This window comes from Pteropus vampyrus, unplaced genomic scaffold, assembly GCF_000151845.1.
Source record: "Pteropus vampyrus isolate Shadow unplaced genomic scaffold, Pvam_2.0 Scaffold58, whole genome shotgun sequence".
NCBI classification, from domain to species: domain Eukaryota; kingdom Metazoa; phylum Chordata; class Mammalia; order Chiroptera; family Pteropodidae; genus Pteropus; species Pteropus vampyrus.
The window spans coordinates 6,896,732-6,922,515 of NW_011888839.1; the positions used below are offsets into that span (position 1 = coordinate 6,896,732).

Sequence of the window (25,784 nt, forward strand, 5' to 3'; positions counted from 1 at the left end):
GGTTAAGTAACTGCATCCTCACTGTGCCGATTAATGGATTGATAAAACCTGAAGAGAGCTCTCCAGGGACTCTGCTCTTGACTTTTCTCGATGGCCTGTTGACAACTTCAAAGTCATGGTAATGGTTTTAGAATGACTTCAGGTCGAAAGATAGCTAAAAAATTGGACAGGAAAATCAGGATATAGAACGCTTTCAACCTTAACAAGAAGAAACCTCATAGGGATAAGTGTCAAATTCTGTACTCAGGTCCCAAATTGAATTGCACACATACAGGGTGGGGAGAGACGTGTGAAAAAAGGCTTAAGGATTTTAGTTGATTTCAATCTCTGTATGTCACCAGAGTGATGGGCTGCCAAAAAAGCTCATAAAAACCTAGCCTGTTTGAACAAAGCATAGTGTCTCAGCTTAAAAGTTGTTTCTTCAATGACACCTTTCTGGAACTTTGCCAGAACGTGTCAGGCAAACCTGTTCCGTGCGCCCGGGTACCTGGTGCTTTCTTCCTCAGAGCACTCCCTGTACCTTCTCTCAGTGACTTAGTTCACCTGTCTCCTCAGCTGGACTTTATGCCAGGCCTGGTGGATTCATTTCTGTCTCTAGGGCCTGACCGGGTGCCTGGCACACATGAGGTGTCCAGCAAGTATTTGTTGAACTAAAGAGTGCCACGATCCGTTCTGGGATCTGTCTTTTAAAAGGAATATGCCAAACGAGGGCATATTCAGAGAAGAGAGATTAGGAAGGTAGTTTGTCTCAAAATAACTTTATGTGAGGAATTCGAGGACCTTGGGGATGGACGCAGATGACGGACGTATTTGGGGAGAGGAGCGGAGGAGAGGAAAGTGGGTTGTGTACGTGGGAGAAAGACAACAGATTACAGCTCAGGGTAAGGCAGCACTTTAAATTAGACCTGTGCAGAATCAGAAGGGCTTGTCTTGTGGTGCGGTCAGAGCAGCCTTCTTTGGAATTACCCCAAGGTGAGGTTGATGATGGCCATCAGGATAGCTGAGGAGTCTTTTTACAGATGATGGGATGTCTGTCTAGAGATGGTCTCTGGGGGCCCTTCCAGTTCTGGTGGTTGCATGATTTTATATTCATTCTAGAGAGGAGGAAAGACAGTTTACCGAGTTATAAAACAAGGCAGAGGCCAAGCAGAGATTCTTTCATTCGTGTTTGGTTGACCTCTTGGATTGTGCTTTATGTTTAGGCAGCTACTCATGTCTTCTGAAGGCATGGTGCTTCAAATGGTCTGTGTTTACTCTCTCTTGTTATTAAATCTACTTTTTGAACAATAGTTGTTTTCCAGTAAACCTCTGTTCTAATCTTCTACTTCTTTTAAAGTGATTTTTTACTCAAAGGCTTTGGACACTATCAAACTTGTTTTTGTTTTTAAGGGAGCTTCGGAATAGGCTATTTTAATAGCTGCTCTTCTTACCCTGTTTAATTATATCATGCAAACAGCACTACGTTCACATTAGGCCTTCTGGCCTGGATTGGGAGCCAGTGGGAACACAGCAGCCACACACCATGCCTCCCAGTGAACATGACAGGGGGAAAGCCGTCAGGACTAGGCAGCAGAAAAGGATGAGAAACATTATATCTATGCTCACTTTAGCACATTTAGTATATGTTGAGTGACCACGAACAGAGGGCCAAGGAGGAGAATAAAGGCATAGAAGTAATTGTGCCTGTCAATCTAGCCAAAAGGATAAAACCCCCAGATAAAAGAAGAAAATAATAGACACTAAGAGGACTGTGCTAGAACCTCAAAGCAGGGTTTCCTAATGCAGATTCTGAGCCCTTTCCAAATTACCTGTCTAGAACATGGTTCTCGGTCCCGATTGCTCATTAGAGACTCCTCGGGGGCTTTCAAACACAGCTGCTCAGGCCCTGCACCAAGCCAGAGAATTCAGAGTCTCAGGGGCGGGGCATGGGGAAAGGCATTTTTTATATTCAGCATGTAATTTGAATATGTGTGTAATCTAATGTAGGGCAGGGGGTGAGGACGATGGGTGAAGGGCCATGGCAGGGACCACTAGAGACTGTGCCTTGGGTTGGGAAGGTATGAAAAGGAGAAAATTGTGATCTTTTATAAGGGAGGTGATACAATTCAAAACAAACGGGCCTACTTCACAATTTTGTCAAGAAGGTGACCCTGGTTGGGTCTGTCTGCATGGTGCTTTGCCCCATCCTTCCGGCTTTCCATGTCAAAAACCTGTTATGAAGACTGCAGATATTTTGTGTGGATAATTTTTAGATGCTATTTTCAACAGCGTCTTGAGATGTTGTAGCCTTATAGCACCCCTGAGAGCTAGTTGTTTTACAGTGGAGGAAGCCAAGTGAGGGTCAGACAGGCTGGGGACTGGGTCTCAGGCTGCTCAGCTAATGACAGTGCTTTTCTTCTGCTCCAGTACCACTTCTGTATGTTTGCATCTGTGGTTTATTAAAATCACATGCAAGGGTGGTAATAATTTGACTAACAAACCATAAATTCTATTTTTACATCTATTGACTGGTTTCTGGTGAGAGCCTAAGCTTTTTACAAGTTCATACTAGAGTCCTGTACCCACCGACTGAAGTGGAAGTGATTTACTCTGAAAGGCCTTTACATATTATTCAATAACTCTAAATTGCTTGCTGCTCACTAATGGAGAGGACCATTAGATCAGATATTCAGAAAGCATCAACTCTTCTTTTCAAGCATCCTCTCCATCCCAGACTTCCCTGGGGGAGGAATGGATGGCCGGGGGCCCAGATCTCCTTAAATAGCCAGTGATTGGTGGGGCCAGGCCTTGCTCTTATTTAAGTGTTTGCAGCCATATGGGGACTTGGCAATTGTGGGCCAGAGTTGTGGCTCGTTTCTTTTCCATTTTTATTGTCACTATCTCAATTAGTAAAAATGTTGATTATTCCTGCAAAAATAAAAATTCCTTTTAGCAGAATAAAATTAAATGCTAATCAGTACTGAGTTCTTAGAAATCTTTGTGGGTTATTTAATAACACAAATTGATTGGTATAATTCTGACAAAAGTGATCTGATTTTTATCCAGGGGGCATTCTAAGTGATTCTTCCTCTGAAAATAGTGACTTTGACTTTGTGTTTAAATTTTCAGGGTTCTAATTCCTGAATGATTAGAATAACAGAAAGAAATATTCACAGATAGCACCATGTAGATAGTAGGTCTTTAAATCTTTATCAATACACATCCATTAGATTGATACAGAATGATACGGTTCAGTGCTTTCCCGGTATTGCCATGTATGGAAGCCCTCCCTATTTGTGTTTTGTTGGCCGATTCGCCTGGATAAAATGCATTGAGTAGATTGCCTGACTAAGGGAGGAATGATAGATAAATCATTCGTAATACATGAATCAGTTGATTGGTCCTTGGTGAACCCAACAGCATATTTTTTTTATTTAAATTATTTAATTTGTATTAAAAAGATTATAAGCAACATTTAAAAAAATGAAAAGAATTTAGAAGACTTCCATTATTCTATCATCAAACTCTATTCTATTTCCCTATATCTTCCAGATGTGTATTTTTAATGAAATTTCATTTCTGATATACACATCTCTGTATTTTCTTCATTTTTTAAAGCAAACTCTAAACATATTTCTGTTTGACATATTTAAAAATGTTATGTCCTTTAATAGCTGTATACTACTTTATCGTGTTGGAAAGATTAATTCCCTTAAAGTTGGCCCTATTTTATTAATAGATAAAATTAAATATCTTCATGCTTTACTTCTGAGGAATTATTTACTTGAGATAGACTCATAGGAGTGAAATTACTGGGTGAAAGATTATGAATGCCATTAGGTCTGTTCTAGGGCATTGCCGTGGTGTTTTCCAAGAGAAGTACAGATTGGCAACGTGACCAGTAAAAGATTGAGGTACCAGTTTCACTGAAGGCTTACCAGTAACAGTTCTTACTACTAAAACAAAGTTTATCACTTTATTCATTGTAAACTATTATCTTAAGCTTATTCTGTTTTCTGATTCTTTAATCACTTGTAAGAAACATTTTTTCTTTTAATTTTTCCTAATTATGTTTCTTATGAGAATTAGTTATTCTTCCTTTGCCCATTTTTCTAGCACATCTTGAGGTTTTGTTTAAAATCTAACTTGATCTATTTATATCTCACAGATATAGTCGCTGAGTGATATTCGAGGCAGATATTTTCACGGTCTCATTTGGAAAGATTTATTTGGATGGACTATCTGACTCATGGCCTTCTTCAGTTCTGACCCCACTGTAGGCATCCACTGTGCTTGTGTGGACCTTTTTGGCCAACACCTCACAGCCTGGAATCTCAACCCTTCAGTGACCTCTGCTCCTTCCATTGAGCTGCCATAGGCCAGCTCCCCACTCAGCACCTAGGGCTGTCCAACTTCTGACGAGGACCTCCTGGCCTGCCAGCACATCCCTCTTAGCTTATCTCCCTCTCACTCTTGATCCCTGACTACCTCCGGACCTCAAGCTTCTTTTTTATTTACCTTCCCCCCACTCCACCATTTTATTAGCCCTTTCTTATATTGACTTTCCTCTCATTGGGTCAAGCCTGAGATCCATCATGAAAGCTACCCTCTTCTCCAGTATCTCCCATCCCTAGGACCAGTCCTTCATCTTCCTCATCCAGCAGTTCTTTAGTCAGCCCAGTCAGCCTTTTCTCTCTGCTGAGTCCCAACCCCTCTACCCACTCCTCTCTTCAGGGGTTTAAGTTCAAACTCTGTTTTTTCTCTTTGATCCTTATTTCTTTACGGGCTCCTTCTACTGACCATATAAAACTTTCCTATCTATAAGAATAAAATTCAAATTCTGTCCTATATCTTGCCTTCCCCTCACATAGCAGCCTATTTGAGATGTAGCAACGTCATACTCTTCACTCCTTCCCATTTACTCCTTGAGCCACCACGTTCTGACTCCTGCTTCCCACTCCCACCCTGCCCAGAAATTGCTTGTGAAGGGGTAAATAACATCCTGCCTCACCACCAGATCCATTTAAAAGCCCTTTATTTTAGTTTTTTTTATTTTGACTCGGAAGTATGAAACTTCTTCCTGAGGGAATGACTTTGAGGGGTCTCTCTTCCCTAATGTAAGGTTAATAGAAATGAAGTTTCTTAGGTGTGTTGAAAAACAAAGAATTCAGGCTTTCTCTTCCCCTTCTTCAACTTTATGGATTCCCAGGTACCCCCTGAGGAAATTTAAGCCCCCCAAAATAGCTTGTCCATGGACACCCAGCTAGTAAATGGTGGAGCTTAGATTTGAACCTAAGTGGTCTAATAGAAGCCAGAAGTTATTGCTGAATACTTTTTAGCCTTTAATTTACTTATTGTACAAGTAACCACCTCTGACCATTTTTCTCTGCTTCTCCTTTTCTGGTTTCTTAAATATTCATGGTTCCCAGGATTCCACAATGTACCCTCTATTCATCTCCTGAATCCAGCTGTTTTCTATATTTTCACTTAGATGTCCCACAGCCACCTCAAATTCAGCACATCTCAAAACAGGACTCTCCCTCCCACCAGACCAGCATCTCCTACTGTGACCTCCCCCAGTGAATGGCACCCTCATTCCTTGTTATTCAAGTTGGATGTCAAAAAGTCATTCCAGATCACTCCTTCTCCATTATCTTCCACCTGGCTTTCAAAGCCCTACACTGCCTGGGTCCTGCCTTCTTTCCAGTCTCATTTCTTAACTTTTACCCTTTGCTCACTATATGCCAACCACATAGGTCTTCTCTCTGTTCCACAAACCCACCAAGCTTACTCTGACCTTAGGGCAATTTTCTTGGCTGTTTCCACTGCCTAAAATTCTTATTCTCAAGATGTTTGCATCGTTGGATCCTTCTTGACATGCATATCTCTTTGTAAATATCATCTCCACAGAGAGGCCTTCCCTTTCCACCCAATCTCACGTAGCTGTCAGTAACTCTCTAGTGCATCATCTTACTTTAATTCTCTGCATAGCACTTATCACCAGCTAATACTTTCTTTTTGATTGATTGATTGATTGATCATCTATCTCTCCATGTCATGTAAACTCCATGAGAGCAAGACCTTGTCTGTTCTGTTAGTCCCTGTATCCCAAGCACCCAGAGCTATTTCTTGCATATAATCAAATTAATATTGATAAAAGCTGACATTTATGGAACATTTCCAATGTGCCTTTGCAAATAGTAATACAATATATAATACCTTCATATGGTAATATAATACATACTTTTATAATAATATATAGGATGTATATTGTACATAACGTACAATATAATAAAATATATATCACATGTGTATGTATAATATATAATATAAAATACCTATGATGTATATTTACATGATATATATATATGTATATATATGTGTGTGTATATATCTATCTATCTATCTTCATGGTTATGTAATGACAATACTTATTCTCATAAGGTATTGGAGAATTAAATGAAGTAGAAACTATTCTCATGAATTCTCACCAAAGCCATATGAGGCAGGTATTATCATCGTCATTGGCATTATTATACTTGGTTTGTAAATGAAGGAACTGAAGTACCTAGTAGGTAACTAACTTACCCGAGATCACATGGCTAATGACTGGGGTTAGGCTTGGACCCAGGAGTCTGTCTCTAGAGCTGGATGCTCAATAAGTGCCTGCTTACTGAAGGAATGGATATAATTCATCACCAGGATACCCCCTAAATACCTTCATCCCCTGCCTCTTTTCTGCCCCACAGCCATAGTAGAGGCACCCAATGTCTCTTGTTTGGATTTTGCCACAGATTTTTAGCTGATGTCCCAACCTCCAGTTTAGTTTTTTAAGTAGAGTGGTTAATCTAAAATATAAATGAGAACTGTAGGCTCCCAATTCTTTTAGGCTAAAATCCAAACTCCTTTTCCTCACAGTCTGAATTCTACTCACGTCTCTATTCTCATTTCCTCCTTCTTCCCAGTTGGCACCTTGATTCCTATACCAGGTTACCCTTGGATCCCTGACGCCTACTGTGCTGTTTTGCAGCTTCATGCCTTCGCATAAGTTGTTTCCCTTGCCTTGCTTAACTTGACAGATTCTAAAGACTTATTTTTACTTGCTTAAAAATTTTCCGAATGTTCTCCCCAGCCTCCTCTGACCCCATGGGGCTACCTACATTGAATGTTTCTCTTCTCTCCTATTTCATTTTTCTGCATACTTCCATAGAAGTACTGCATGGTACTTATTGGGGCTCTTCATGTGCTACCCCCCATTTCCTTTCCTCCAGCCTTACCTGCAGACATTGTCGTTTTGAGGGAATTGGCTGACTGGCTTCCCTCTAACCCTGGTACCTAACAGAAAGCCTGGTAAATAGTAGACACTCAATAACTATGTGCTGATTAAATACTAACTTTGAAAAGTAATTTGAGGCAATCTGCATGTAAAGCAGGTCGATATAATGTAGTCAACATTAATACAAAAGTTTTAGAAACCAATTAGAAAAAAAAATATTCTTGGAATGAGTTTATTTCTGGAATTGGACACAATTTAACTTGAGTTTTTTGGATACCATGACGGAAAGGGAAATGTATGGGGCAGGTTTGAGTTTAGTTTCTGGGAAAGGAAACACACAGAATCTTCAAGTGGGACCAATTTTTTTTTTGGGGGGGTGTGGGTGGGAGTCCTGAATTCTAGGAAGAGATTCTTCCATGGATGTTACATGAGGGAGACTGGACTTCCTTATGGACAGTATTTTTTAATATAAACACTTGTGAAAAATTTTCTTAATGAAAGCTCAAGGGTTAGCATTGAATTGCAGTTCCAAAGGCATTTGTTTTGGGACCACTTTAACATAGTTACTATATCTTTGCTGATATAATTTGTTATGGGGTAGAGCTAAGAAATCCTACAAGTTATGATGACTCGCACCCCAACCATAGCACAGGCACCTCTTAGAGCCACCTTCTAATGTAAGTTATATTCTGCAGGGAGGGGTTGAGGACAAGCTTTGGCAAGTCCTGAATCAGCTATTTTACATTTAATTCTTTGGTTATTACCAGAAGTATAGATGTTCCTTGTTGTTGGTTAAAGAGAGTTCTTGCGTTAGACACCAAGTGGTCCAGCTTTAAATATTCTCTCCTGAGAACTTAAGGGCCTGACTTGTTGTGCTGCTTAATGAGAAGGCCATCTTGCCTCCATAGAAAGTGAGGTATAGTGGTATGGGGCATGCCAAAACAGTTCTTTGTGAACTGTTAGGTCAGGTACTTGTACAAGCCCTTTTGGATGATCCCCAGAGTTCTACATCCTCATCAAGTTATGGGAGGGATAATTTTGGTCTAAAAGATTTAAGGGCAAGGTATGTTTACGGAGCATCTACTGTGTGCTGGGCAATGGGCCAGGTACTGGGGGATACAGTGTGAGTGCTCAAGTGGAGCTCATTGTCTAGTGTGACTTCACTGATTTTACAATTCAGACAATCTCACAAGAGAACCATTCTGATGAGACTGTCAGGGCATCTAGATACCAATAAGCTCCCAAATAGCTGAGTTCATTCACCTGTTAGATGAGGCTCATTGAGCATTTTCTGTTTGAACATTGGGGATTGTCTGCCAAATGTTGTAATTTAAGATCTAGCATAGTTGATATATTTTTTCTTTGACCTTTTATTAATGAATAAGATCAAGTGGTTTTGATTTTTTTATTATGAAATTTTTTTTCAAGCACACAGAAAAGTGAAATAGTATAGTCCAACGAAAAGCTTTATGACAATCACTTCGATTTAATAGTTGTTAACATTTTGTCCCATTTGTTTCAACTATTCTTTGGGAGGAGATGTGGAAGTATAAAGTAAATTACAGATATCATTATATTTAACCTCCAGACACTTCGAATATAGTTCTGATGTTTTCCTCCTACGGTAGGCAGCCTCCAAGATAGCTGCCAGCCATCCCCATCTCCCGGTGGTCATCCTTTTGAATAGACTCCTTCCCTTGAGTATAGGCCAAAATTATGGCAAAAGCAAGGGGATGTTCCTTCTAAGATTAAGTTACAAAAACACAGTGGCTTCCATCTTGGACATTCTCTCTCTCCTGCTCTCGCTCACATGCTCTAATGGAAGCCAGTTAGCTCTGTTGTGAGCTGCTCTATGGAGGGGTCCACTTGGCCAGGAGCTTATCTCTCTGGGCAAGAGCCAGCGAAGCCCTGGGGCCTGTTAACAGCCTGTGGGAATGAGTTTGGAAACATATCCTCCTGGAGTCAAGCCCTGAGATAATGACATCTTGACTGCAGCCTGTGAGACACCCTGACCCAAAGGCACCTAGCTGAGGCTGCATGGGTTCTTGACCCACAGACACTATAAAGTAATGTTTATCGTTTTAAACTGCCAAGTTTTGGGGTAATTCTTTATGCAGCTCACAGTAACTAATATATCTACATAGCTCCAATCCCATTAATCCCAGTAGGTGCCTCTTTCAGTTGCAGTTGAGTTGTGAAGAGTAAAGCCAGGTTGTCAGCAGAGGAAAGAGTGCTTATCTTGCTATGGTAGGTGGCAGGTGTCAGATCTCATTTGCCTCACATTATTTAGATGAAAGGTTTTACATCATTTAGAAGTAGAATCTTATCTTTCAGTCTCTCAGGAGACAAGTATTATTAACTATTCTGATTCTAGCAGGAGTATTCTCATCTTGGCTGTGAAGAAACCTGGCTCTATTCCAAGATTATAGAGCTTGGCACACAGGAGGTTTCTGCCTCTGGATTCACTGATCTTTAGGGAAGTAGTCTGCACTCAGGAGAGAGTTATACGAGGCATTCTTAACCATTTAACGGTCAAGGAACAGTAGGGAAATAATAAGTCCTCCTATTGAGTAGGAGATAAAGAGATGAAGTCCTGTTCTTGAAAAGAAGCATCACACAAAATTTCGATGTGGTGCCCAGCACACTCATAGGTATATCATATGAGAAGTTACAGGGTTCCCAAGATGAAGTTGATAGCCATTTGGTTTCATCCTAAATAAGTAAGGTCCACCACCCCGGGCAGGTCCTAAACATTTCTGGTGGTTAAAAATCTTTACCATTTTTCATGATTGCTCAGGTGTTGGAAAGTGGTTGAGGATCCTAGGATCCATAAAATCAAGAAAAGTCCTTTGGGAATGTGGAATCAGCTTGCATGGCCCTGATGGCCAAACACCAAACCTCTCATCAGAATCTATTATATGCAGTTTCTTAAAAGAAGAATACATTCTTTATAAAAGTATTTGAACTTAAATTTCAACATGACATTGAGTTCTGTGTGATTTGTTGTTTCATTAACTTATCTAGACTTTGGGGGATACCAGGTAGTCTTTATTAAATAAAGAGATAGCATAGCTCATTCCTCTGATTGCCCAAATACAGGGCAGCCAAGCCAGAAATGAAATTAAGGAGAAAGCTTCTGGGATGTAGTTTGAGTTGAGTGCTCTATATTTTTTACTCTTAGAAGGTATATTTGGGAAAGTGAAACCGGGGAGCCCCATATAACTTTATACCCTTCACACCTCACCATTTTGGTCAAATATGTAGTCAGACTCAGAAATAACCATATTGCAGCAACTTCAAGAAGAGCTAAATAAGTAGACTGATCATCAGTGATCATCACGTCATCATTAGAGATGTTAGTTGTATTCTTTACGACCTCCGGGAGCTGCTGTTTAATGATACTAAATTATAATAATGAGTCTGAGCAAGCATTTGCTCTCCTGAGGAATACTTTCCTAACTAGATTTCCTGTGTGTGACGTTTTTCCACAACTGGTGCAAATCCTTTGTCCAAGTTTTCTAAAATTACAGTATATGCCTGTGGAGACTCTGAGTTCAGAAGGTGCTCAGGAGGACTGCAGTACAGAAGAGCAAGTGCAACCCATTCTTTGTAGTGGGGAATGTACATACTTCCTTGTCTGATCATAGGGAATTTTAAGACCTGGGATGTCAGCAAAGAGAAGATTGTGAAGAAGAGGCGAGATGATTGGTCTTGTTGGTCAGTGGGGAAGGGGTTCAGATACTTCATACAAGCTGAAAAGAATGTTCTCTTGTGGGTTCTTTCAGCCAAGCTTATAGAAAATTGCAGGAATATCTAGTTGCTTTTCATTATGAAATCTGAGAAGAGATTAAACTTAGGGGCTTCTTCTGGTGTGTTCCCCCACCCACCTTTTTCTTTTCCCAGAGTGTAAGCCAATTGATGCAACTAGCAGGTGTCAGAAAGTTGTTAGAGTCGATTTTAATTCTGAGATTTACCCGTAAGGATCATTAATAACCTTACGTATAAGATAGCTGTCCCTCCCCTGCCATAGCTGAAAGAATCACATACTCAGTAATTTTTGGAGTATGCTGGGAATGTGAATAAGAACTCTTTAAAGGGAGAGGCTGACAAAGAACGTCTGATCAGGAGTGTAAGAGAGAACAGAAAGTAGATTTTATTTTTCCCTGTAGCTTTGGGAGATTCTCATATAGAAAAAGAGCTTAATGGGTATGTTCTTTGAAAGCTGGCTGGTAAGATTACTGTGACCTGTGCTATCCTTGAGGAAAGTAATCAAAACCTTTGTTTCTTAATTTTCCTTAAATTCCCGATTAAAGATGAGAGAGGGACAATTAGAAATAGAAATGGTGTCCACATTGACCTCACTGAAATTAGCTGCTGATAAATCATGTCAGCAGTACTCAAATATAGAGACCTCTATGTAGGTGAAAGGCACAATTACTTTTTATTTCTTAGACTCATATAAAAATGAGTGTTTGAAAATATTTTGACTATTCTCTTTAATTTTTCTCTTGAACTTATATTTTCTAGCAAAGCTAGTTTTTGTTTTTTTTTTTTTAAATCTTTTGCCATTTACAGCACTTGGAAATTTAGCTAAATGGCAGAATTGGAGCTGATAGTGACTAGTGGAAACTGGGAACAGAATCAGTAAAAGAGGAAGCAGATGCTATTCAGATGTTCATTTCTGTGGCAATTTCCAGTGCTCCAAGATAAACTTTCTACCCACTATTTCACAGCGATATATGTGAAGACAAGTAATCAACTTTTACTTATAAGTATGTTAATAGAGACTTACTTTCCTAGAAATGGGTAGAATAAACATGACCATCAATTCTTTGTGTGATTCCAGAGGAAAGAACTGGAGTCAATGGTGGAAGTTGTAAGGAGATTGAGCAATTTTCACAGGTCGAGGAGACTAAGGAGATGTGACAACTAAATGCAGTATGAGATTCTAGATTAGATCCTACAACAGAAAAGGACATAATTGAAAAACTAATAAAATTTGACTGAAGTGTATAGTGCAGTTAGTATTATTGTATTAATGTTAATTTCTTGGTTTTGATAAAGGTACTGTGGTTATATAAGATATTAATATTAGCAGAAGCTGGTTGAAGAGTATACAGGTAACTTTGTTATTTTTGTAACTTTTCTGTGAGTATAAGATTATTTTACAATAAGATGTTTAAAAAAATTTTCTTGCCATCCAGTATTCTGAGGACTTTTTAATAACAGGATATTTTTATATTCTTTAAATGTGTAACTGTTGTATGTGTATACACATATATTTTGTATCTACCATTCAATATTTTAGCATTCCATTGATGGAATGCTAAATTCCATCAATATTGTTTGCATGCACTTTTAAAAAGCTCTGAAACTTCTTTCTTGCTTGCTTTTTTCTATATTCTGTTTTCCTTTCTGGCTAAAGCATCTTTTTGTAAACATTCACAACTCAACTCTCTTGCTGTTCCATGTGGTCTTTATTTCTGAGATGATGATTCATGTGGCATATTAGGCAGAGCAAAGAGCATTGGGCTGGAAGTCGGGAGACTTGGGTGCCAGCATTTTAGTTTGGTTCTATTATTAATTAACTCACTGTCGTTCCAGTTTTAATGTTTTGAGGCCACTAGCAAATTTGGGCTGAATACTATATGCACTAGTTGATGTGTGGTTTCAAATGATTATATTTCTATTTTTATCAAAAGTCCCGTGAGTTCTATTTTTAGGTCCCCCCCCCCTTTTAATCAATATATACTTTTTCCTCTTGCCTCAAAGTCTTAGGATTCTATAGCATACTTCATAATTTATGGACTTCACTCTGGCATTTCCCATAGACTCTTCAGCAGTTCGAAGGAATCATCATTTTTTTCCCCTTTTGATTAGGAAGAAGCTCTCCTCTATCTTGTTTTCTTCTCTCTGAAACAGTGTATATCCCTTCTCACAGTATTTCCTAAAATCCCCATGTGGCTTCCACTTGGTGGGCTTCCCCACGTGCAGGCCTTGAATAAGCTGAGCCCTGGCACAATCTGGTTGGCATACCCCTCCTGCCTTGCAGGATGGTATGAGAGCCCTGGGCCAGGGTCCCTCTGCCTACCTACATCCCTAAAGCCAGCAGGGGTGTGGCTGAGGCATGGAACCAGCAGGATGTGCCATTAAGAAGTAATTGGCACTCTTGGGAACAAATGACATGCCTGATTTTTCTTTGTTATTTTTGTGCAGGTGGTATTTTTCCCTTGTATCTCAGTATTTGAAAGGTAGTAGGCTTACATCCCAAGTTAAGACTCAAATGATGGAGAAGTTGGTTGACAATGGGAAACACCTAAGGGCTCAGGCATGGACAACTTGCTTGTCCTCACCAGAAAAGACAATTTTGTTAAGTTCAGCATATTGCATTTGTGTAGGGTATTCCTTGGTTTCTGTGGAATATACAGTAGAAATGATTTTTTTAAAAATATCACCTCCAGCTCCATTTGGTGGGTTTTATTGTTTTATTTTTTAAAACTGAGATCTAATTGACGTACAACATTGTGCAAATTTAGGGTATACAACTTGTTGATTTGATATATGTATATATTGCAATGTGATTATCACTGTGTGGTTCATGAACACCTCCATCAACCTCTAGCTTCATTTCATTGGTCTCTTAGTTCACATTCTCACCTCCAGGCATTCCCCTACCTAGATTGGCCTATGCATTGTCATCAGATATTAATGTAAGTCAGATGGGATCATCCAGGTGACAGGGCCTGAACTGTAGTAGTGGAAAAGAGATGTGGGAGCAGCACGTGAAACATCCTTGTATGGGAACTTGATCCCAGTGCTGGGCCTGTAATTTTAGAGCTGCTCTTGACATAGTGTTTCCTGTGGAAGCTGGTGTCAGAGGTGAGAGCCATGGTGGGCAATGTGGAAGACCTTGCCTCTAAACTTCTTAAGTAGCTTAGGCTTCTTGTTTTTCCTGAATAAATGCATTAATTTAATAAAGTAAGTGTTGAGGTTGGGTGTGCTTGTTTGGGTGATTTTTGAGGTGTTTAAACACACTTCTAGTTGTTCTCAAGCTTTTCAAGCTTTAATTACTGGAATCAGCAATGAGGAAGTGCCTCCAGAGGTCTGTGGGCGAATGGTTGTGCCTTTTTTCCATGAATCCCCTCCTTCATCTGCTTATCTTGATATGTTCCTAGTTACTTCTTTGCTTTGCTATTGTATGGGTTGATATATCGTAGAATTGTTTTTGTTTTACTTTTGTTTCTAATTTTTCTAAAGATAAGAGGGTGTGTGCATTTTGACTCTGTAAAGCTTTTGATGCACGGTTAAATGAGCATATGTGAGGGTGCTGAATGCCACTGTAACTATATGGGGCAGCACAGGCCAGCCCGGTGACCTCTCTGTTCTGTCCACTGCAGGGGATAAGAAGTACATCATGGGGCCCAAGCTTTCTACTCTCGACGCCACTGTCTTTGGACACTTGGCACAAGCAATGTGGACCTTACCTGGGACGAGACCTGAGCGGCTGATTAAAGGCAAGCCCTGTGAACCTCTTCAGATTTGAGTTGCTGGGAGGGCAAAGGGGAGGGGTAACACAATGGAGAATTCTAAGCTGATGCTTGTGAGCTTGACCGTGCTTCATGGAGACACCAGACTGTGGTGTCCAGAGTCAGGGTCCGTTTTCTGTGCCTAGAATATACACAGACAGAGGAGAGACTGGGCTTCTCGCCTGAGTCTTGGTCAGCCGATATTCTCAGCAAAGCTGACACAAATCCTGCCATGTCCTACACCGGAGCTTTTCTTCCAGCTCTTTACATTGTGGGCTTAACACTTGTTGCTGAAATGGGGCTGGAATGTCACCTAGTGCCCTTTTTGTTTTGTTGGTTTTCCTTAATTGCCTTTGGTCAGTGGTGGTTCACTACTTTCTGTTGTATCTGGTGTTGCTTCAGCCACAGTGGGGTGGGTCTGATGGACTCAACTGCCCATTTCAGGTGCTCTATTTGTTTTAACTGGTCTTAGATATTTCACATATAGGTATAAGTACATATAATGTGTCATTTGGTTCAAAGCACTCTGTGCTCCCATTTTAGTAGGGTGTCTGTAGATCATACACTGAGAGTAGTAGAGCTGGAAAGTTCAAGATTGTGGGAAAATAAGTGTCAACAAGTGCTTTGTAAGTTTGGTGCTATACAAAGTATTATTTTTAATATTATATGTACATTTTGACCAATGAAACACAATCTCCTATCTTGGTTGAGTGATCTTGGCCATATAGCCTATCAGAATTATAATTCTGTACTGGATGGATAGAAGTGGGAATGAATGGGACCAGAGCTAGAGGATGAATATACATATGGAGGTGGGGTGGTGGTCATACCTAGGGGTAAAATTCATGTTGACAAGGGAGCAGGGAAAGCCAGTTGGATCTGGATTGATGTCAAGGGACCAGGCCTTGGTGTGCATGTGTGTGTGCATGTGCGTGTTTGTGGTGGAGTTGGGTGGTGGAATATACAAAGCAGCTGCGCCTCTGGGAGAAGCTTATTCTGCATTGGTGGGTGGAAAATGGATTCACCTCTAGTTTGAAGCAGCTCCTAAGCAAGTGCCTGGGGGCTGGAGATGTGGAGATTAAGGTTTAATGTTTGGATGTGGAGAAGGAGATTGACAAGAGTTAATCAAGGTGTTTATGCCCCAGCTGAGAAGACTGGGGGTAGATGAAATCACCAGTGAATAGCATATGGAATGCTCTTAATTAATGTTGGATGGATAGAAGGATGGAAGGAACCAAGCAAGGCAGAATTGTACATGAAACTGAGGCAGGTGAGCAGTTAGTCATATGTGGTGATTACAGGTGGAGAGGTTGGTTAGTGAAGGCTGTAGCTCCGTGTGTGTGTGTGTGTGTGTGTGTGTGTGTGTGTGTACACTCATGTGCATGCCCAGAATTTTAGACCAGGCAAGAGTCACTCTCTAGATCTTTCCATTGGTCAGGCTGGGGCTCCAGATACATTACCAGACTTGGCTAGAATGGATCAGGCATTGATTCAGTATCTTCCTAGATTTCAGCTGATTGGATTTAGGGAAAGTATGGATTGATCATTTCCTAAATGATCAACATGGAGGTAGATGTTCCTTGTCTTGTGATGTGTTGGAACTTACCTAAATTAAATACGTTATCATATTGGGGATGTTTATAGCATTTAAAATATTAGTTTCCCTTTATTTTAATCAGATTTTCCATGGTGGTCTAAAATATATTGATTCCTTTTAGTTCATTTAGGAGTGTGTTTTATATTTATTCTCGCTGTTAATTTCTACTCCTTCCATTTCCCTCCCGTACCACCCTTACACACCCACAGGCACACACCCCACATCAACTTAAATACTTCTTTACACACACCATATACACACTCACTTGTACACATACACTTCCACTTCTATGCAAATATATTCACACACACACTCATACACACATATCCTCTGCATATACATATATACTCATTTATTGAGGTCATCTGTTACTTAGTCAGCATTTAGGTATCCAGCATCAGTAGAACCCTCAGATTCTATAGTACCTCTTCGTGCAGAAGAAACGAAGCATCTTTTGTTAATTTATTTATGACTTGGCCCTTTCCTCTATTACTTGCTGGAAGGACTTGAGGCATTTAGTGTTCTTTTTAAAGAAATGATCAGCCTTTTTGGAGGATTGATTTTGAGTCCCATCCCCAGACATGGAGGAATCTGACATCATCATCTGCAGGGGACTTCTGGCATACAGTTGCATGTACTTTGATTCTTAAAACAAGTTAGTAGCTTCCAGCTCTCCCAGGGGACTGATGTAGCATGAATCATTAAAGTGCACAGAGAGTTTCTAAATCTCATTTTGGTCATTAGTTCCAAGCCCTTTCCAGACCTTTTGATCAGAGCCACTAATATGCAGGCACACTACTAAGTTGATCTCAGCTTCTTTCTCTGCCTTTGTTTCTTCTGTGATGGAGACTTTCCCAAGAAATAACAAGAGAAAGGAGACTCAGAAACAACCAAGAGCCTGGATAATTTAGAAATGGCTCAAACCCAGGAATATGAATGATTTGGTTCAGGCAGTTTTCTGCCTTAGCTTTGGAACAGTTACATATATGAGCGTGTATGTATAAATATTAGCTTTTTGGTTCTAGATATTATTTACAATATCTAGCCACACAAGCTACTTCTGGAACCATCTAGGATAGTGAGAACTTTTGCTTAATTTAGGTGAGTAGAAGAATAGACTTATGAATATTCAGCAATTCTTAAAATATAAGTATGTGTTTATTTACATATCTCTATCTATAGATATATGAAGTAGTATTTCCTTACTAGAGAAAAATCTAGAAAAGATAGAAAAGTTAAAAAAATAAAAAATAATTTGTGACTCCATCACCCACAGAGAACTACTGTGGTATGTATCCTCATCTTTTATCAAGTCCATGTATGTATATATTTTTAAAAATTGGGACATGATGTTGATACAGTTATAACCTGCAGTTTTTAAATTAACCATGTATTATTGCTATTTCCCTTGTCAATAAATACTCTTCAAAACAATATAATAGTTGTATAATATCCTATCCTATAACTACATTGTAATTTATGTGATTAATCTTTTTCTGGACTCGTGGATTGTTTCAAATAATTTTTACTGATAAATAACGAGTATTGTATAAATATAAATTCCTGTCCATTGCTAGTTATTTCTGTTTTGGGGAGGAGGGAATTAACTATTCCAAAGGGTATAAGCTCTTGGCCTGTAGAAAGACTGTAGTAGTTTATATTTTCAAGAGCATCTGAAAGCCCCTCAAATTTTCTTTCTCAGTTAAGGTTGAATATAATTTGTTTTGATTGCCATTTTTACAGTCAAAAAAGAATCTCAGTTTTATTATTAGCAGCACTCAAAAGGAGTCGCATTTGATATTTTGATCAGAGTATCCTCATTAGAGAATTGTGTGTGAATTTGGATACTCTTTAAACAGACATAGAGCATTGCAGAGCCTAGAAAAGTGCAATTGAAGCAATAAAAGAGAATGATTTCTGCAACGCATCTGCTTGCCCTATAGAGCTGTATCAAAACCACAGAACCGAACACTTTTTCTGAATTGGAAAGAAACACAGCCTTCTGTGTTCTAAGAAAAACCTCGATCAGTAACTCTTTTACCAACCATTATGTATTATACTTGGGTGTCCTTTTTGCTTATTATTTGATAGATTAAAAGGTGGACAAAATGCTGGATATCCTTGATGAACACATAAGTATATCCTCACCCCCACACTCTTATGTTCTTTATCCAGAAGTATTCAGGAAGAGGTTGTTGTGGATGCATTCACGTCTCAGCAAAGGGCTGGCTCAAATGACCTTTGTGGGTCTTTGTATTTTGAGATCTATAATGTCCTTTAGTTTTAAGGAGATGAGGGGAAGGAGGAGTCCTGATTACAGCATTCAAATTTGCTAAGAACTTTCCTGAGAAAGTTTAGTGCCCTCTGTGCCTGTATGACAGAATGCTGAAGGGAGTAACCAAGGGCACAGTGAGTACCTTGCACAGGTCTGGAACAGGGAGTTGCTGAGTGAATATTTGTAGACCAAATGAGTGTGTGTGGGCGCTGGTTCCATGGTTTCCAAATACTTGCAGGTTAATGACTAAGGGCTGAGCTGGTGGTGCTGGGAGATCCTGGCAGGCTTCTCGCTCATTCACATTCCTGTCATGCATGATTGGCAGCTGGGAGAAACTGAGTCATGGGTTCCGGGTCTGGTTGACAATGTTTCCAGTGTCATATTGTATAGAACATTTTTGAATATTAGAGAAATTGGAATGATAACGGGAAAATAAAACAAGTCACTTTTTTCAAAGAGCGATGGGGAATATTTTCATTTGGGAAACTTCAAGAGACAAGTTCTGTATTCTGTCTGGGAGTGTCCTCTGAGTAGAGGGCCATTTGGCTTTCTGATAAATGTCCTCTCAGGTTGTCTGAGATTATTTCTAATCACTCGGTATTTTACTAATTTATTTTATTTTATTTTTTTAAATTAAGAAAGTAATACATGATTGTCACAATAAGTTGAATAATACAGGCTTATTTTTAAAGATTTAAGACCTCCCCCTTATTCATGTCCCATACCCTACCTATGCAATAGCCAATATTAAGGATTTGGAGTTGAAGCCTTTTTTATGTACAAATTTATATACATGTATATAGCTGTTTTTGTTTGTTTTTACAATTTTTAAACTAAACGATGAGATTACTTTATAACTTGCTTTTTTCACTTAATAGATTATCATGTCTTTTTAACAGCTGTGCAATGTTCTATAGAATTGATACATCATAATTTATTAAATCAGTCCCTATTGATGGACATTCAGGCTGTTTCTCTTCCCTTTTTAATTGACATATAATTCTGCATCCATATACATGTTTCTTTATATACTGATGCTTTTATTTTAGTAGAATAGAGTACTAAAAGTGGTCTGATATGTACATTTAGAATTTTAATAGATAACATCAGATTATTTTCCAAAAAAAGTTTATAGCAGTACTTCCACCAGCCATTAGTACAGTCCCTGCCCCTCCACATTGGATGTTATCAGACTTTAATTTTTACCAGATGGATGAAATTATTATCCAGTTGTTGAGTACAGTTTGAAAAATGCCATTTTTCTATTATTTCAAAAAGTTTACATCTTCAATATAGGCATTTATGTTAACAGGCCTCTGTCTCTGTCTCTCTGTCTCTCTCTTACACACACATACTATATACAATCTGTTTCTACTGCCAACTTTTTTCTATTTTTTTGGCTGATAGCATGTTGAGTGGGTCCCCTAATGAAGAATCTAGGCACAGGAAGGATTAGCAAAGTCAGATAAAGGTAGAGCTCAGTTATAGATTTTCACTCTTCCTTTCACTCTTTTTATCAGGGGCAGGGTGTGAGGATGGGTGTGTGAACTCCCGTTCCTTGTTCCTTGCTTATCAAACCAAACCCTTCCTTGACTGCATAGTAGTACGATCACTTCTTTCATGACAACTCATTATCTTTGAGTGGTGACATCTGTGCTCTCATAATTCTTTGAGACCTCAGAAAGAATTACAGAAAAATATTCTGTGTCAGATGATGCAAAGCTGTTAATTGTCAAGCCAGGCTGTCAGCTCACCAGTAGAGAGGCAGGGTAGAGTCTTGGTGAAGGGCATGGAGCCTGGAGACCGCTTGTGTTTGAATCCTGGCTCTGACACTATCTGGAACTTGAACTTTGGCAAGTTAATTAACCTCTCTGTTGCAGTTTTCTCATCACAGATGGGGGTAATAATATTTCCTGTCTCATATAGAATTTTTGCAAGGACTAATGGAGTTACTATGAATTCTTCATGAAAAAAGCATTTCAAACAGTGCCTGGTACACAGTAAGAACTATATACATGTTTGCTATTATTAATTTTTATCACTGCACACTGAATTGGTGTTAATGTCATACAGTCACAAAAGGGGCAGCTATACTGGAAGAAAGGTGAAAAAACAGGCTGTAAAAAGAACAGCCACAAAAGAAATGGAGAGAGTCATAGGTGGTATAGATCCTGTGGATCTTGTAAATAGATCCTGACTTTCTAGCTGCTCCTAGGGAGCCACTTGTAGAGAGTGGACCTTAGTAAGGCAAACAGGGCTGTCCCCAGGGCCTCCTGTGAAGTAACCATCATTCATCTTTGATGTCTTCTCCACCTCTCACTTGCTGCCGCCTCCACATCTTTATCCAATTCTTGGTTACCTGTGACTGGCAGCATGCCTGGTGAGGTGTTTCATGACTGCTTCTCTGAGGGGGAAAATGAATGAATGTTTTACATACATCTTCCCAAAAGGGACAATGCTGTTGGCTTCTCTCCTTCTGGCTCCTTAGTGTATACATAAAAATCTTTGAGTAGGGAGCAATCAGAGTGGACTCTTACATAGTGTGAGTTGAGCTCTTATGATCTGAGAAGACCTTGAAAATGGTGACTTGGAACTAATACAAGAACATTGGTTTGCAGGATCCATGAAGCAGGGGGATTTGCTTTATTATGTTTTTTAGGGGATGTGCTTATTTAAGCAAAACAACAATCAAATTTTTTTTTTTTTTTTTTAGGTGAGGCAACCCTTAGTTGACTTCACAGATTGCAAGGACCTTGTCAGCTTACAATCCCTTATTTTTTATTTTTTATATCTATAGCATCTGGTCTTTCTAGGTGGTCTCCCGTCCAAGTACTAACCAGGCCTGACCCTGCTTAGCTTCTGAGATCAGAGGGGATCGAGCTTGTTCAGAGTGGCATGGCCATAGAGAACAATCAAGTTCTGAAAAATTTTAATGACATGAGAAAATGTTTGCATTAATTTTACAGGAGGTAATAGGCAATAATAATGACAATAAATAAAAAGAAAAAAATACTGAAAGAAATGACACCATAATGTTGGTTGTGGTTATCTTGGATTGATGAGATTATAGTTCTTTTCTGTTTTCTTCTTCATACTTTATATATACAGACCTCTAATTTTCCAAAATGAGAATATACTATTTTTTTGATAGAAAATAAAAGAGTAGGTATAGACTACAATTAACAAAATTATTTATACAGAAACGATCAAGATGTTCAGTGATAGGGGATTGGTAAAAACAAAATCAAACTATGGTATATCTATCTGTATAATGAAATACTTACTATGCAGTTATGAAGGTGATGATAGTGTAAAATTGAAAGATTTTCATTATATGTTTGTTCAGTGGAAAAAGGCAGGATAGGAAACAGAGTATATAGTAAATGTTATACAGCAAATGTAAATATATGCAAATGTATACATAAGTATGTAAAATTCTGGAAGAATGTAAATGAACATATTATTATGGAAAATAGGATTATCGATAATTTTATTTTTTGCTTACGTATATTTTCTAATTTTCTGCAATAAAACATGGATTACGTACATAATAAGTGAATGTTTATATAACTTGAAAAATAAACATCCAAAGAGTATTTTTATGGCTATGAAGTCCTATAAGAGAGTGACAAATTATGTATTTATGAGCAATGTTGCCATCTGGTGGATTAAAAGCAAAAACTCACCCTTTTCCTTTGTTTTTCATTTGAAATTAGGAAATGAAAGCCAAATAATGTTTCAGACAAATGCCTGGGTGATTTTAGGGACTTAACCGAAGTGTTCCTTTGATTCACATGGAAAAGAAGTAGTCCAGTCATTGACTGTGAACCCAATTAGGGGTGCTGCTGTGGAATTTTAAAAAAATTAGAACATATCTTTTACTGAATGTGGTTGTAGGTATACTTATCCATAAAGACAATTGCGAGTTATTCATTTTATGGATTATTTAGAGCAAACTTTCCATCTTAACATAACATTTATCAACCACTTGGCATAGTACCTAGTAGCCTGTAATAACACTACAAGTATTTGTGGAATGCTTGATTACTTTTGGCTGACTTCATCCAACTGATGGTGTATTTTCACGGACTACAAATTAACTTGAATATGAACCAGTCAAAAGCACTAGTTCTCTTGATATGCAAACATAAAATAATAAAATGCTTCACAAAGCCAAATGTTGGTAGTTTAGCTACCATTTCAGATAAACTACCCACCCTCTGCAACTTCTCATCACCATAGGACTCACTCCTAAATTTCATCCAGCCCACTCACTGAATTTAGCTTTTCCCACTCACCTCAAAAATCTAAATATTTTGATAGTACCTCTGTGGAAAATCGTTATTAATGTCTGCTGTGCTTCATTCTGCCAAGTTCCCCAGAAAGCCAGTGGCAGGTAGAGTGTTGCGTTGAGAACTAACCCTTGCTGTCTTTGTCACACTGCAGGTGAGCTGATCAACCTTGCCATGTACTGTGAGAGAATAAGGAGGAAATTCTGGCCAGAGTGGCACCATGATGATGACAACACCATCTATGAGTCCGAGGAGAGCAGCGAAGGTAGCAAAACCCACACGCCCCTGCTGGATTTCAGCTTTTACTCAAGGACAGAGACCTTCGAAGATGAGGGAGCAGAGAACAGTTTTTCCAGAACCCCAGACACGGATTTCACCGGACACTCGCTCTTTGATTCTGACGTGGACATGGATGACTGCACAGACCATGAACAGTGCAAGTGACTTTCAGCCTCGCTGGACCTCTTCTGCTGGAGCTGCCACTCCCTGGGGATGGTCCAGTGTCCCAGGTAGAAATCCATCCGAGCTGGGAGATCTTCGTGCTTGGCACAGTTCTCACAAGCTAACTGGACTATTGCAGCCTTATTTCTTTTTTGTATAAACAAAACACAGAACCATTCATATGGCTCCATTTAAAACAAACAGGCAAAAAAAAAAAAAAAAAGTCAGCATGGTTCCTGAAATCCATTTTTGTTTTCATTAGAAAACTAATATTGTGAGGTAGACCAGGTGCAAGAATGGGTTTTCCTCAGATTGTTTATGTTGATCCTCTTCAACCTGAGGACTTAGTTGCAAGTTGAATTCTTGAACATCCTTCATCCATCAGAGTTTGAAGTAAGGAGAGATATCAGAAGAAGAAATGTAGGAGATGAATGTTTTATGGTGGCTGCTTGTATTTTATGCGTGCATATTGTATGTTGAGCTATAAATCAAATAAAATCCATAGATATTCAGTGAACACCTACTATGTGCAAAGCACTGTGCTAGGTGCTAATCAATATAAGTTTTATTCTAAGCCCCTGCCAGTGACTGGCTGTGTGATTTTGGGCAAGTCCCTTAATTCTTGTGTGCCTCATTTCCCCTACCTGTAAAGTGGGGATAACAGTACTCTCCACCTACCTACCTCGCAGGGGTGTTGTGAGGATTCATGGGGTCACTTTTGGCGCTTCAAACCTCTTGGAAGAGGTGTGACATAAACACATTTTATTCTTTATTGTGCATCATATGTGTGACGATTTGAGGGCAAAGGAATTCTACATCCAGGCAACAGCAGCCACAGTCCCTTGGAAAAGTGGAGCAGATACAACACACACAAAGGCGCAGTCAAGACTCTGCCATCATTCCTCTTTGTGATGTTGCTGGAATTGAAATCTTTTGTTGAAAGAACGTTGGAAATATTTTTACAAATCATCAACAGCTACAAAAGGTCTTCAATTACGTGTATTTGCAGAAACATTTTTCTTTCACTGCCTGAACCACACTGGAATGTTGTCCTTTGTTGACTCTCGAGTGTTGAGTTACCTTCATTTGATTTATTTGCTAGGAGTCAAGCTCAAGAATGTGATGGGCCTAATAGAGGTGAAGGGGGGAATATTTGATTTTTGTAAGCAGAAGCTTGCCAACTTGTAATGTCTTTTTGAAAGCAAACCTTGCAAGAGGTATTGAAAGGTAAAGTAGGAAGAGGGTCATGTTATTACTATCAAAGCACTTTGTGCAGTGTAGACTCTATGCAGTTTTATTAATGCAGCTTTTCTGGTGTTCTCAGCCCTTGCCCAGTGAGAGGAAGGCAACACTGAGGACAATTTTTAATGTTTCTTAAGGATCTTCCATTCCCTCCACATATTCCCCCTCTCTCCCCTTAGGGGCCATCCACTCTGTATTGACTGTATTAATTGTATTTACTAAGGTACACTCTATCTGTGAAGACAGATTTGTTGACTTCAAACATTTTCCAGTGAAAGTTGAGGTGAAGATACGGGGGTGGTGGCTGTGGATTTGGACCAGGAGAGTCAGTGTTAAGATTCACAACTGCAAACAAAACTGCTTTGCTTCTTGACCACAACTGACTGACTGGATAAGGATTATTCCTTATGGAGTTAAAGAGGCACGTAAAAGAGAACGACTTCTGAGAAATTTATGTACTTTACTTGAAAAAGACTCTGAATATAGCTTTTGCATAACAATCCTAAAATGCTGTGGATTCACAGAGAAATAAAGGAGGAGAGTTTTTGAGGCTGTTGCCCATTTAAGCAATTGTGTATGGCATATGGAACAGGAAGAAATGCTGAGACACTCTAGGTTAGAAATTCTTATTCTGTAGAAAACTCAGTTGTTAATATCTTCTTAAAAGCGTTCATTTTTGAGAGGACTATTTGGTGCCTAATGAGAGTGTGGTGGCGAAGATATGAATTGATAACCTTGTTTATTCTCCAGTGTCGTTTGGAGGGACTGTTTGCTTCTTTTCTCTTTAGCACGTGTGCCCCCAGGCAAAGGGAGACTGACAATGTGAATGTAATGAATGGTTGGACTGTGGACCTGTCTCCACAAAGACTATTACCCTTTCTTCACCTGCAGCTGGAAAGAGTTGTGTTTAAAATTTATTCTTACCGTATAGCTCCAAGTACGATGTATCTTCACTCCAAGAATGATTAAGTTATGAGTCTGTAGATTAACAAATATTTTTTATCGTGTTTTACTTGGAGGGCAAGTACATAGAGAGCAAACAGTCAAAGTGAAATTGTAAAATAGTTCATTCTCTCCAGGTACTTCACACAGAGGCTTGAATGGACATTGTCACCGGGAGTTTTGGGTGCTGGCTTGGCAGCTCATGACTGGGATA

General features: G+C 39.2%; 1 protein-coding gene and 1 pseudogene across 6 annotated transcripts in view; one reads left to right on the forward strand and one right to left on the reverse strand.

The window, feature by feature from the left end:
* Window positions 1-25,177, forward strand: part of FAXC (failed axon connections homolog) — a 56,964-nt gene extending 31,787 nt beyond the window's left edge. For 3 of the 6 annotated variants that reach the window (XM_023530949.1, XM_023530953.1, XM_023530952.1), the window contains exons 5-6: window positions 14,653-14,769; window positions 23,100-23,898. In XM_023530949.1, the coding sequence (XP_023386717.1) occupies window positions 14,653-14,769; window positions 23,100-23,389 (407 nt within the window). In that variant the 3' untranslated portion in view covers window positions 23,390-23,898. Of the gene's footprint in view, window positions 1-14,652; window positions 14,770-23,099 lie in introns of all 6 variants that reach the window. The other 3 variants (XM_023530950.1, XM_023530951.1, XM_011360743.2) reach the window with 2 other exon arrangements.
* On the reverse strand, window positions 21,442-21,560 carry LOC111740119 (annotated as a pseudogene).
* Window positions 25,178-25,784: the final 607 nt, after the last annotated feature.